This window comes from Theobroma umbraticum, unplaced genomic scaffold (assembly GCF_002168275.2).
Source record: "Theobroma umbraticum cultivar Fairchild unplaced genomic scaffold, ASM216827v3 scaffold_95.0, whole genome shotgun sequence".
NCBI classification, from domain to species: Eukaryota; Viridiplantae; Streptophyta; class Magnoliopsida; order Malvales; family Malvaceae; genus Theobroma; species Theobroma umbraticum.
Window position 1 is genome coordinate 1,018,920 of NW_018397257.1, and position 14,763 is coordinate 1,033,682.

A 14,763-nucleotide genomic window follows, 5' to 3' on the forward strand; every position below is an offset into this window, starting at 1 on the left:
GCATGTGTAATTAACCCTTATTTCTTTTCTTATTTTTCTTGTCTCATCCCCTCATCTTCTATTTTTTTCACTAAAAAATACAAAGATATTTTAGTTAATTTTATAAAAAAACTAAGTACTAAACAACCATATACACTTGATAATATTTTATAAAAAATTGTTGTAAAAACTATTTGAGAAAAAAAAGTAAGAAAAGATCAGCACATCCTTGTATCCACCTAAACTCTTGAAGGTCCAAAACATATTTTTCTTAACAAACCCATTAAACATGTGGCAAGATTGATGTTGTCGTTATTTTATGTGAGAAGGCCACTTTAGCCCCTTGAGCCGGCCCCGAAGTCCCCAGTTGTCATGTGCTCTCTCTCTCTCTCTTCCTCCTCGCATTTTCTCTTGTCGAAAATCCTTCAAAAGAATTTGGCAATGTCAAAAATACCCTAAAACCAACCTGTAAAAATCCAAAAAAAAAAATGTCAATGAAAATTCTAAAAATTCCCACCATGTCTCTTTCTACCTGCACGTTTCCATTCCATCTAGTTCATTACTTTTTATTACATTAAGACATTAAAATATAACTTTAGAATAAAGTCAAGTTCATTAACTTTATAATAGACTCGTCAATCACCATTCTAACGTGTAAAAAGCGATCATGAATTGCTAATCTTGTACTTATAAATGATAATTAAGAAGTAATGAACTTAAATTAGTGAACCAAATCGGACCCAATTTTCACTTTTATATTTTATTTTTTCCTCTCAAAAATGCGTCCAACTTTAAGGCCTATTGAGAGACTCCTTTCAGTCTTCAGTCTTCACTCTTCACCCCAAAAAAGAGCAAAACAAAATTATCATTTCATTTGGTCAAGGAGTCCAAGTTGGCAGAAACCCGGCATAGTTTCGAAAGGATAGACAATAGGATTTAATTGCCACCGTGATCGTGATGGGGCTTTCTGAAGTAGAGGTGGTGGGGTGCTTCAGAAAAGTAGGGTCTATCAGTGATTAAAAAAGGCGCTGTCATCCACTCACATGTAGCTCCCATTATCCAAACTTGCTTTTTCAGATGGTACTAAGTTCTGATGAGCCAGAAGGCCCAAACCCCAAAGAAGGTTGGGGACCCACTATTGGTTTTAGTTCCGAACTTCTCAACAAAGAGAAAGGCTATTTGCAAGCAAAAAGCATCCTGATTATTGGTTTTGGTTTGAAGATACTGACAGGTAGCAATGTTGCCTTCGCCGTGAAAGATGATCCAATGGAACTCGTGGAAATGGAATGTTCTAAGCAGCAACCACGTCAATTCGTTGCGAGAACAAGATTAAGTAGTTCATTAACAAACCACTCCAAGAACGGAGTAAACAAACAAATACAATACAAGAGAGAATAACAAAGGCCTGTTTCTTTAGGCTTTTCAGAAACTTGGCCACATTCCCAACCACTTACATGGAGGATCCTTTCAAGTAAAAAGCAAAGGAGTCAAAACTTCCCGCTAGAGAGGTCACATATTACTAACCAACCTAATAGTAAAAAAGTGGTATATAGAAGGGAGGAGACAGTACACTAGGGGATGAATGATACATCGGAACAGGGTGGTAAAAAGGTCCTTTCCCTCAAGGACAATTGGGGTTTTTCCCAGGGCCCCCGTAATAAAAGTAATGGCCCCAATCCCCATTACTGCCTGTTTGTACATCATAGCAGTTTGATTTTTCCGTGAACGTGCCAAGCCCTTTAGGGGCTTTTAGATTATTGGAGCCATCAACAACTTGTATATTCCTGAAATAACTTGATTTGCCAAAACCTTCTTCAGGAAAACGGCCGCTGCCCATTTGAGTGGAAGTGTGATGACCATCTGGTTCTGAATTCACAACCTCACCTCCCCACTCAATCATGGAAGCACTGTCCGCTAAGTAAGAGAATAAGAACGAAGGCCAATAACCCAACACATAGTCGTTACCAAACTGCATCCACCAATGCCCTTCCTTTGGATCCTACAAAACAGTTTCCGATACAGTTTAAGCCCTATATTATAATCATCACATGACATATTTCAACGCAGAAGCAAAGTTGATGAACTTGAAAAGGCAGGATTTAGATCAAAAGGATAAACACCCCCCACCCCCTCTGCCTCTTTTCACAAAAAAAAAAGGGAGGGTTGAAAAGCAAAAACTGTTGTTTTTATCCTGCTTTATGCACTAAAAATAAATAGAAAGGCACATGCACTCTCAATCAATCACATTAAGTGTCCAAAAATATGTCATCAGAAAAATAATGCAGAAGATTCTCGGCATCTCTGAACCACAATGATGTTTCTGATCCCATACCCTCAATTATATAACTACAGGCACCGTTTGGGCTGGCTGATACTGCCAAAAGACGAGAGTGCATTGCAACAGGCAACGTTAGCTTCCTTCGGAAAGGACAATTTCGACTGATGCTCACATCATATGCATCCTTGGCAGTATCAACTCCATCTTCCTCGTTGACTAATTTTTAAATCTTAATGAATGTTATCACCAAAGTGTTTGGAATTCTTGATATGTGAGTTCTTTTTTTTTTTACCTTCCATACAAGGATACTGATATCATATTGGGAATTCCGATAGGCTGAAACAGGAGATATACTTGCTCCCATTGCTATTTGACTGTTAATTTGAATGAAGCCTGAGCAGAGGAGATTGTAGCAGCCTGTGGCTTGATATGCATCGCTCTGTAACACATTCACCAGGACAAAATTGTGAGGAAAACCCATAAAAATGATCCAACCGTAGTTGGAGAAATATTAAAAAAAAGCCAAACAAGATTTAGAAACTTACAGTCCAGTAGGTGAAAAGTCTTGTATTGTTGTCACCATATAGATCTGGGCTGACCTGTTTACATGTACAAGAATTAAAATCAACTGGAACATAAAACCGTCTGCATCCTCGGCTCCATTTTGGTTAATTACATGAGGATTATCGTAATTACCTGCCAACCAGCTTCAATGCTATTCAGATCTTCACCAAAAGAACCTCCAAGAATCCACAGCTGGGACAAGCTGAACTCATTAGGCTGCTGTATTTTGGGTTCCCACACATTTATGGTTGCTTTTGCTCCAAAGTACTTATCCCCTTCCACATATGCTATTGCATGCTAATCGCCCCCCAATATAAGCCAAACATACAAAAACACGAAAAAGTAAGAAGAAATTGACAACAAAATCAATGAGCTTAAAGTGTAACGTGGAAGAAAAGAAAGGAAAATAAAACAATTTTGTATTACCTGATGACCACTTTCATTGATGAGATCAGGATCTGCAGACCTAGGCTGAGGGATGGCCCTATGCTTCTTCCTACCATATGTTTTGACTGAGCTTGCCCTCAAGACATCTTCTTCCTTAGTTCTTCTGATGGGTATGGTCCCTTCAGGACATTTACCATTCACGTGCCACAACTGAGTTATGGGGTTTGAGTGCGTTTTGGGTTTCTCAGAGACCTTGTTCTCATCAAAAAGACCCTCTGGGTGGTAATTAGGCCTCATCTGATGCACCAATACAAAGAATCAACACTCCACTTCCAATTAGATGGAAAAGATGCCGGATAACAGGAAAGAGGTGAAGAATGAACCTGAATTTTGTGGTCTTTGAGGAAAGGGTGATCAAAGGCTGGCTGATGAGAGATGTGAACACAATCTATAATATCCCCATCCTGGCTCTGCATACGACCATACAAAACCACAACATTGGTTAGAAGTCTGGACATCTTACACCATTTCACAAGCAAGAAATTGCTACTATAAATGCAGTCAAGATTTTGCTATCTTCAAACAGGTGTGATAAAGATAGAAACAAAAAAAAAACCAAAGAAATACTATAAATTTTGCTATCACTACTCATGTCTTACTTCTGCACTAAATTTCTTTATTTCTGCAATAACTGCGTAGAAAGAGAACGAAATAATCAAAACGTCAAATGGTAGCTTCAAAAACCTTGATTTTCACGAAAAATGTATCTACTCATCTGCATTTATTCCCCGTTTGGTTGCCGTCAAAATTGCTAAAAAAACCCAAAAAAAATATTCAAGTCTAGTTGAGAGGAGCATGACAATGTTTTTAAAAAAGATACTAGAGCATTTTCCAAAAAAACAAAAGGGAAAAAATATCCAACGGCATAGATAATAAGATCAAAATGGGGAAAAGAAAACAAAGAGCATTTCCCTTGCTTGACTTCCGCTCCTTTCCCTTCCCTTAAAAAATGGCTTGAAGCCTTGAAGCAAACAAACTGAGGCCAAACACAGAAAAACTAGGCTTACCTCGATCGTTTTAACAGCAGGTTTGTTCAGGCGGTTCAAGTGCTTTTGTACTTGAAGCTTCTGCCTCGACACACCCGGCCTAGCCGCGCAAGATAGCGAGATCGAACCCAGAATCCAGAAAACCACTAGCAGCACTCCTCTTCTCGTCCTCCCTCCGCTAAAATGCACATCCGCCATTCTCTTTTTTTTTTCTTTTCTTTTAGTTGGTAGCTCAAACCAAAGATTTCCTCTTGTTTCTGTGGTTAATGCTCGGCTATCCTACGCACCCCTGGTGCAGTGCAGATTGGTTAGAGTTGAAGCACCATCAGCCACACCATAAACCAAAGTCTAAAACCAAAAGCAGTGAAGAAGAAAGAGTCCTTAAACTTTAAAGGCCTAACCTTTGAAGAAGTGGGTCTTTCTTTTGTTTCCACAAAAATCCAAATTAAATTTGCGCATAGCATTAACCCACTTTCTCTTTCTCTTTCTTCACACTTTCTCTCTCAACCTTTTCTTTTCTTTATTTTTTCTTTCTTATGTTTTTGCTTTTTCATCTCTCTGTCAACTTTTTCCTCCTCTCCTTATGCTCGCTCTCTCAAATTTCAAAAGCTAATCCTTTTTGCATTTATTTTAGTATTTTTCTCCAAGGACCTTTTATTTTATTTTATATTTTGCACGAGGAATTGCGAGTGAAAAGAGATGCGCAGAGTGGGGAATAGGACAAGTTTCATAGGTAAGTGTATGCACATGAGCTTTGTTTGTCGTTTTGCGGAAGGACTGTCAAGTCCCATTTGCCCCAGCGTCGCAGCCTCTGTCCCCCTTAATATCACTGTTTTCCCCTGCCTTTTTTAGCTGAATAAAACAATAGGATTACTACTAATTTTTAACTTCAAAAAACCCAAATAACATAAGTAAATGAGAATGACACTATTGTATTTCTTTTTATCATTACTAAAAAATCCATAACTTTAAATAAGTAGAATAATTATAATTATCATTATTAATTTTACCACTGAACTATATCTTATTGCTAGTGGCTTTGCTCCAAGGTTTATAAAGTGATTGATCATTCCTGTGGAAAATGGTTGATCATTGAGATTGGTCATGAATTCCTTGATTGAGTTGGAGTCTAGTGGGGTCCCTTGTTCTTAAATGAAAATAATTGCGTTTGTTTAACCAAACTGTTCATAGGAATCCAAAGAAAATAACCCACGCCATAATTCCATTATAATTTACTATATATATATATTTATTTATTTATTTATCAGTGAGGAAAATCATTCTTAGCTGGCATCTGCAGGGCTTCTCATCCACGATCATGTTTTTATACTATTTCTAGACAAAGATTCTTCTGCTCAATTCCTAACTTGTTATACAAAATTTTCTTTTATATAATTTAGTATGGTGTATCTTTAGCGAAATGAATGGCTTACAATTGTAGAATCAAACTCCTAAGCATGTTAAAGATGCTTCGGCAGTGGTCCAATTTATTGTATGTATTTATTCTTTCTTTTATAAATATAGTAAGTCTTTATTTATTCTATTCTATATGCAAAGAGCACAACTTTCCAATGTATTAGAATATGGTATTTTTGGTGGTACCAACATTTCTCATAGCCATTCAATTTGTTCATGCGTTAAGACTTTTCAGTAACATCCTGAGTTAGGGGATTGAGTTTAAGACATACAAGCCAAAGATGAAAATAGAGGATCAAATATTGATAATTTTGAGTGGCAAATACATTTTAATGGAACAATTGTTTTTATGCTTTTTGAATCTCAAAAACTTAAAATTATATCTCCGAGTTGGAGTCTTAAATACTTTATTATAATTGTTAAGATGTTCCTTTAGAGATATTAGTTTACATAATTCATTTTCATGATAAAATTAAAAATAAAAAAATTATTGAACAAATTTTCAAAATTTCAATTTTCAATATTTGAGTTGAGAATGTTATTGACTACTTTATAATCAAATACCGTCAACTATCCAACTTCATTTAATAAAATTTTCTTATTTTATAATCAAATTCGGATAATAAAATAATAATTAAAATATATTAGTATTATTAAAATAACAATTTAAAAAATAAAAAAAATCTCAAATTTAAAGAGCAGGATGATGGTCTGTTTTCCTGAAATAAAAAAATTAATGCAACTTCGGTTATTTAAGAATAGTTATGGGTTCGAAGTGTAAAAAAATGAAAATTCTTCTTCCCAATGTGAAGTCGCTCGTCTGTTTCCTCGTCATAACCGAGGCGAATGGCAGAACAGAAAATTCGTCATAACGCCGTCATTAAATCAAGTTGCGGGTGAGGTTTTGAGTTAATGACCGCCAGGTAAACGCTCACACCTCACAAGGCAAGGCAACGCAAGGACGAAAAAGGTTAACGCAACTTGCAGGAAGGTCACCCGTGTGTGGTTTCATCATTGAACGTACACGTGTACGTCAATTCAAAAAAACCCACCCGTGAGCAAGCACTACCCATCACGATGAGGGGTGAAATAGGAAAGATAATTAGACCAACGGTAATGAAAGGAAAGAATCCAAGGGACAAGGCGAAAATCAAATTCACCAATAGCACTAGCTTGTTTCAAATTAAATATTTTCTTCCTTTTTTTTAATTTTTTTTATTTTAGATATTTTAAAATTACATCTTTTGTTTTTTTATATTTCAAAATTAGTTTTCGTAATTTTTTCACATTTTAAAATTAAAAATAATGATAAATTAATTTTATAACAAAGTTTAATATATAATACATTAGAATTAAAGTTTTCATCTTAAATTCCATAAAAATTGAGAATAACAAAATGAGACAAAGAGAAAATCCACTTTTTAAATATCATAAAATTTTAAATATATATTATTTTATTATGCATTTTATAATTATTGCACTTAAAAAATGTAAAAGTTAGAAATATCTAGTTCAAATTAATCTTTGGGTAATATTGAAAAAGTTTTTTTTCACATTTTTAATTAACATGGTGATATTTTAAATAAAAACAAAAAATACAATGAGAGAGAAAGGGAAATAAAAAAGGGTAAGGAAAATATGATTTTTTTTTGCTTAAAATCATATGTTGCTAGCTCTATCCTTTGATTGATTCATATGTTATGGTTGCTATATATGTTTTAATAACATAAATTCTGATTATGTTATATAAGTTGTTCAAGAGCTTTTTTTGCATTTTTTGTCTTTATGTTCCTCTGAGTGGTAAGATAAAATGTGACGTTTGATACTTTACAATATAATATGATTACAGGTAACATGATTATAAATAGTAATGTAATTGTAGGGAAAATAACATTACAGTATTTGATATATAAGCAAAATAATGATTAAAATATAAGAAAGATAACATTGCATCGTTTGGTTTACAAGCACTTTGTTAAGAATGTAATGTTAATTTTTAAAATTACCTTTAGTTATTAAAATACAAGTTCAATATATTTATATTTTTTATTATTAATTTTTATATAATATCATCTCTTAAATATATTTTTAATGTCATATTTTTATTTTTATTTATTATTATAATCTTTTATTTATTATTTTCATTTCTTTAATATAATTTTTTATATTATATATTTTATTTTAATTACATTTACCTATATTATATAAATTTTAATTTTTCATATTTTATTTTATTTTAATTTGTGATTCTTATATTATATATTTTATTTTAATATTTTTTATTTTAATTATAATATTATAAAATATTTTTAATAAGGTAATAAAGTTGAAGAGTAAAAATGTCTTTAAGAACATTGTAAAGTGTAATGTAATGTGATTGCATTGGTTTTAGATTGCAATCACATTACGTCCTTTGGTTGTAACGTGATTGTATTATAATCTTACATTGCAGTGGTCTATTACAAAAAAAAACACTACAATATAATTTAATTAGACAGATTACAGAAAATGTGCTCCCACTTCCCTCATACCAAATGCTACCAAAGAGTTACAACCCAAATTTGTTACGGAGCTTAGAACTTAAAAAACAATTATTAGACCCCTCATAAATAATGTAAACTCTTTTATTCCTAATTAGAGAAAGATCCAAATTAGGGTATACATGAAAGTGGAGAGCTATTAGGCCCATCATGCTTAAATAGAACTTGGCATCAATTAATACTTAGTTAACCGTACAACAATAATAATTAAAACACAAAACTAAAAGCTCCTTTACACTTTATATAGCCTATAAAACACATAAAGTAACTAGAGAGCATGTCATCATCCAAAACAAGCAATCACAAGCATAGCCTAAGAACAAGACCATGCAAGAATAATACCCAAAAATAATTATAAAAATTTGAAATAATTAAAAGTCTTTAAAATGAATCCATAATGTTTTTAAATAAGAAAATTATAGATTAAAACATAAATAAACTAATAAGATAAACAAGTCTAATTGAATAATATATATAAAAGATACTATAAGAAAATAAAATTCAAAATTGAAACCATGCCAACATAAAGATCAAAAATCAAAGAAAAATCATACAAAGCATAAAGAAAAAAAAGAAAATATATTTTTTAAGGTCTTTGAAGAATTTAGTAAACAAATAACTTGCTAACACAAAGAACTTGATAAAGCATAACTAAGAGAAAATGTAACAGGAAATCAATGTCAAGCAACTTTGACAACATAAATCTTTTGAGTTTTTAAAGAAAAAAAATTTTAATTTGATAGAAACCATGAATATGCATCAAACGAGTGGAAACAAGTCAAATGAATTAGAACAAAATATTTTAATAAATCAATAACTAAACATGAATAAATAATTATTACAAAACATTCGATAGCATGAAATTTGTAAAAGACAAGATTTAAAATTGATGGAAAACAAAAATAAGTAAAAAAATGATCAAACAAGATAATTATATAGAACAAAAGTCGAGACCTTTGTATGGAGTTGGCAGCCAAATATATATAAGGACACATGATTAGACGCAAGGTGGGCACTAGTAAAGGGGAGGGTGTAGTAGGCAATAGGGGAATGAATTGATTCTTATCAAAGCCTAAGTATACCAAGGCACAAGCCAGCAATGTCTATCCACATTATTTGGGAAACAAGCTTATTACTAGATCTAAATCCCTTATCATTGGTATCAAGAGAGAAGAACCCTAGGACTTATAAACCAAAACACTAAACCTCAACTAAATGGTCCAAACTCCTTATTTAATCCAAGCTTTAAGACCATTCCAATAGGTAGTAAAATACCCTACAAATGCCAACAATAACATTTTTACAAGCCATCCTTGTTAGCAACATGCTAATACCACACCTTAAGACTTTACTTGACAAACAATGGCTTTAAGGCAGTTCTACTTCTACCACGTACCATGAAAGGAAATGGCTCTTTCAACCCTCTAATCACTAATAATGAAGCAAGCCCATAATGTAACTCTATTCTAGACTAGTAATAAGGTACCTAATATCATTCAACTTCTCCTTAGACCAATAGTTAGGTAATTCTTGGACATGGGAACTCTTTCTTAGTTCTCAGTATTAAACAACTAATATTGACATGGCATTCATCATTGGGACAACCTTTTGATAGTTAGCTCTTGTATGACTCTTATCTTTACTACTTCTGATAATATGGTTGTTATGGGGCAATCTTTTAAATGGAAAACTTGCATTGTCTTGTCGTTTCTACTTAACCTCACCCACCTTATCATTTTAAAAAAGGTTAACAAATGTCTTCATGAAATGCTTGTCCATCACCAAAATTCAAACCGAACCTTTTCTTTCTAATATGCCATTGCCAACATCACCCCTGGATACTTCCTTTACACAACACCATGAACTAAGTGAAAGATCCAAAATGTCAACCAAAATCATAACTAAAAAAGTTTTTTACCAATTACAATGCCACGAGTATCACCCTAGCTCTTATTCTTGAGACAAAGTGGAATGATGTCATGCAATCATATTTCATGTATGCAACCAAAAATTTTAAAATGTTCCTATAAGAAAAATCTTACTTTGTATATTTATCATAAATCGACCCCAACTAGAGGATAAAGGTCATAATGCCTTGATTCCTTGGAATTGAAATCACAAGATTTTTAGTACAATTAAATCCTCTTCACAAGTTGGGTTGTAGCAAACCATAAGCCGTCTAAATGTCCAACCTCTATGGCTATTCATATGAATGATAGTTATGAATAACTCTTATGGAGATTGGGATGGCTTATGTTTGTAGAGCCTAGTGCTAGCTAGGAGCAAGACAATTTAATCTTTCTTTTCATCAAAAGAGATCAAAACACAACCAAGAATTCCAATCCACATCAATCGGTAACAAAGGCATCAACTTTTCCACCAAGGTGAGACTTTACTAGGTTTCTTCTTCTCATTAATTCTCATAAGGATTAAATCAATAATTTTTCAATCTTCAACCAAGCCTAAGAACAAAAGGAGTCACACTCTACCAAAGGTGAAAATTGATTCTCAAGGTTTTGGAACTCTTCCAAATTTTCTCACTTGCCTCATTGGGTTTTGTGGATGGTTTTCAAGGGTTTTTCAATGCTAATTGCATCTCTTGTTGTGTTTTTAATGTGCAACATAAGTTATATATTTATAGGCTATTAACATTGAAATATCTTATGTTTGTATTTGAAAAAATTGCTTGACATCTTAACTTTAATGACAAGCATTTGAAATTGTCTAGATTATATTTTTCACCCTTTTAAAATCATTCAAGTGTTTAAAAAGCCATTCATGATTAGAAAACATCACAAAGCTTTTCAAAACATTGAGTTTTCAACTGAGTAAATAAAAAGCAAACATGCTTTGATTGATATTTGATCACATAAAAGAAACAAGGAAGAAATACCTACAGTGAATAGCCAAAAAGTCAAGGAATCTTGAAAACACAAAGTAAGAGTCAACCCTAGAGAAGCATTAATCGACCCTATGGCAAAATGGTTAAAGAATAACTGAAGAATTGTGAAATATAGAAGGCATAGTCGACCCTATAAGCTACATAATCGACCTTGTGGCAAGATGGATGAAAACTCATGAAGACATGAGTCAACCTTAATGTAGAACACTTGCAAGAATCAATGATTTGAGAAACCATAGTCAATTTTTAAGCACCTATAGTCGACTACACCAAGATTAACTTTGGAAATCACTAACTTCTGGAAATGGATCAAGTAGAAGACCTCAAGAGTCAAGTATGAAAGCCCTAATTCAAGATTTTAAGGAACCATAGTCGACTTTGGAAGTGTGGTAGTCAACATTACAAGCACAGTAAAGGCCAGTTTCCAAAAGATAAATAGTTGTTTTAATGCCCAAATATTTCTATGGATTGCTAAAGTTCAAGATTTTATGTTTTTCTTTAGCATCTAAGCTCCCATAAGGTAAGGATGAAGGATTTATGGGTTTTAAAGCATTGATTTGTTTGAGTAGTAGTGCGTTTAAGCTAGAAATTTAGATTTAGTTAAATTCGAATAGTTTCGAAAGTACCTAGAGTGATTACTACGAGATTATTATTCTATGTAATGATTGTGATGATTTTTTTATAATAGGATGTTATCAATTTAGCAGACGTAAGTATGTATTGAATAAGAAATGTAGTGATGAAGTAAAGTACGTTCCCACAGAGATTTGTTCCTAAATCTTTGCTAAGTACTAAAATTTATGACAAATCAATCTTATTTATTTAACTAAAATTTTTAAAAAATTAATTAAAACAAAATTAAAATAAACACTAAATTAAATAACAAAAATTAAAATTACTTGAGAAAGGCAATATATTAAACCTAAGATTATGGGTTCATTCAACACTTTATCTGATATTAACTTCTTTTATTATTTACATTCATGGGTGGTTTTACTAATCTAGAATTCAAAGCTTTGTACAAGTCTCCGTTGAGATGCTAGCATAGATACCTAACTTAACTAGGTCATTATATGTCTATAGGAATCAATTAAATAAGGTTCATTAAGCTAGTGTTCTAATTTGGCTATGTTTGGCAATTGGCGTATGTCTATCCAAATTGCGAATCAGATCATCTAAGTGATGTGAACATACATTATTAAACCTTAGTTCAATCTAAAATCTTTTTGTTGAGTCTCAATTAGATTCACAAATCCATTAGTTGTTAACCAAGCAATCAAAAGCATTTAGAACATATTTGAATAAGGAAAACTATACCCATTCATAGTAAATAAAAGAGAAAAAATAGTTAAATTACATGTTAAAATTGACCATAATCTTAGAAAAATAGTTAGCTCATAATATCTAATGAAAACAATACCCAAAGCAATTTAGTGACAAATTCAAAACAAAAAAATAAGAATAACACAAAAGTAGAGAAAGAAAATAATGTTAATGCTTGGTAAATCTTGAAACACTCTCAATTGTTCTTGAATTCTTACTTAATTCGTAGCTCCAATTCTCTAGAAAAGCTACTTGCTGCCTTTCCTTCTAAATGCTCTAAAAAAGGCTCTTAAATATGTATAAGGGTACCTTATTTTCCAATTTTCCATCAAAGTTTTAATTATGGAAATCAATGAGGCACCACTACCATGATTTTCTAGCTTTGAGGCACCATGCTCATCCTTGGTAGTGCCATGGCACCGTGCTCTTGGATTTTTGTATGATGATCCCAAGATGCTTAGCACCATGGCCATTATTCTCTAATGTTGGAACGGTATCATCTACAGCATCGCGGCCATGATTCTTTGGCACCATGACGCTCAAGCCATGTTGCTTAAGTGTAGAGTTACATCTATCCACTAACTTTGAACATAATTTTCACCTTGATCTATTTTGAATTGGGCAAAGAGTAATCTCAACATTATAGCCCATTCTCTTATCTTTCCAATGAATCAAAAATCACCTTAATTGGATTTCTTCAGCTCAAGTTATCTTCAAATTATTGCAACATGCACAAATGACACTTTCTCCTCACTTATACTATCATATCTTTCTTTCACCTCGCTCATCATATTCTGCACAAAACCATGAGAAAAATTGGCAATAACTTTTCCTAACATAAATTGAGGCAAAATAAAGTGATATTAAACTAACACCAACTAATTTAACTATTCAATATAAAATCTAACTTACACTAGAAAAATAGCTTAAATGGTTAAAATCCAATCCTAAACTCAAGGGTCTAGCCATTAAAGTTGCAAAATGTGTTAAAAATAACTCTATATAATAGAGTTATCATAGGAACGCTTGAAAACTCCACGAATTTTGTCAAAATAGAGTTGTGATTAGAGCTAGTCAATCAACTCTCCAATTAGGTGAGTCGATACACTATTTTCAAATTATTTTGATATGTAAAGCTAGCAAGATTTCTATGGAAATGATTATTTATACATGTTGAAATGATATCTCTAAAATGGTTTATCAAATGATTTGCTTTTCAAGAATGAAAATAGTTTCCTGAGAAAATAAATTGTTAGTGATTGTGATATGATTGACACAATGATTCTCAAAACATTTATGAATCTACTATGCATGTAAATATTCTACCATGTATTAGTTTTCAACAATGGGGGACAAGCACCTTATTGATTAAAGCACTCGATTACTACAGTCTTTAAACTAGCGTGGGTATAAGATTTATGATTAATGCATGAATATTATGATGTGTGCTTTAGATATGTTGAGGCATGAAATGTGTGATGGATTATATGATGATTTTTCATCTAAGATGCTACGTTTATGTGTATGATGTACTACATGAGTTGTTTGAAAAAGTAAGATGAATGCCATGAGATTATGTACGTAATGCATGTTTTACATACTACATGAGAAAATAGAGTAGGCATGAGGAATGCCATAAGGAGTGTATATGATGTAAATTCCATATACCTTATGAGATGAGTAAGCATGTATGTGAAAGGCATTCCATATATCGCATGTATGAGTACAAGAACTCAATAAGTTTGATGAATTCCATTCTCATGAGGTCCAAGTGATGACTTCACTCCTATGATGCATCATAAATGCCTAAGGTGCAATAGAGATGTATGTTGTTGGCCAAAAGTTGATGGGGGTCAAACCATCACAATTTGTGAGCTTAATATTAACAGAATGATTATAATTGTTATGTTTTTTAATATGCTGCATGTTCAGTTCATTTGAATATTGTTATAATTTGTACTTTATAATGGAATGAGGATATGCTTAGAGAAAAGAACTGAGCCTTAAAAGGGACTTAAGGAATGGCAAAAATGTAGAATTTTGCCCATTAGATAGAGGTTTAGAGACTATCTATTGATGCATGTAAAACATCTATTGATAAATAGCAGACGAAATGTAACAGGAAGCATTCTACTTTAAATCTATCAATAGATTACCCTAATCTATTGATAAATGAGTTTTGTAATTGTATGTATTGGCTTGTTTGAAGGCCTTTCAAAGGTAAATGGTTTTTAGAGGTTATGTAAATTTGTTTATCACACAAATGCTATTTAAAATGTGTTTAAACACTATGTTTCATGAACTTTATGTTTAAATGGTTGGTGAATG

General features: G+C 32.4%; 1 protein-coding gene across 1 annotated transcript; it reads right to left on the reverse strand.

Annotated features, from left to right (window-relative positions):
- Positions 1-1,294: 1,294 nt before the first annotated feature.
- On the reverse strand, positions 1,295-4,795 carry LOC110411977 (tRNA-splicing ligase (DUF239)). The gene is made up of 7 exons (XM_021422361.2): positions 4,276-4,795; positions 3,592-3,678; positions 3,248-3,505; positions 2,954-3,118; positions 2,803-2,856; positions 2,550-2,696; positions 1,295-1,978 (listed from the first exon to the last, which is right to left on the reverse strand). Exons 1-7 carry the CDS (start codon positions 4,450-4,452, stop codon positions 1,601-1,603), a joined length of 1,266 nt encoding a protein of 421 aa, XP_021278036.1. The 5' UTR covers positions 4,453-4,795; the 3' UTR covers positions 1,295-1,600.
- Positions 4,796-14,763: the final 9,968 nt, after the last annotated feature.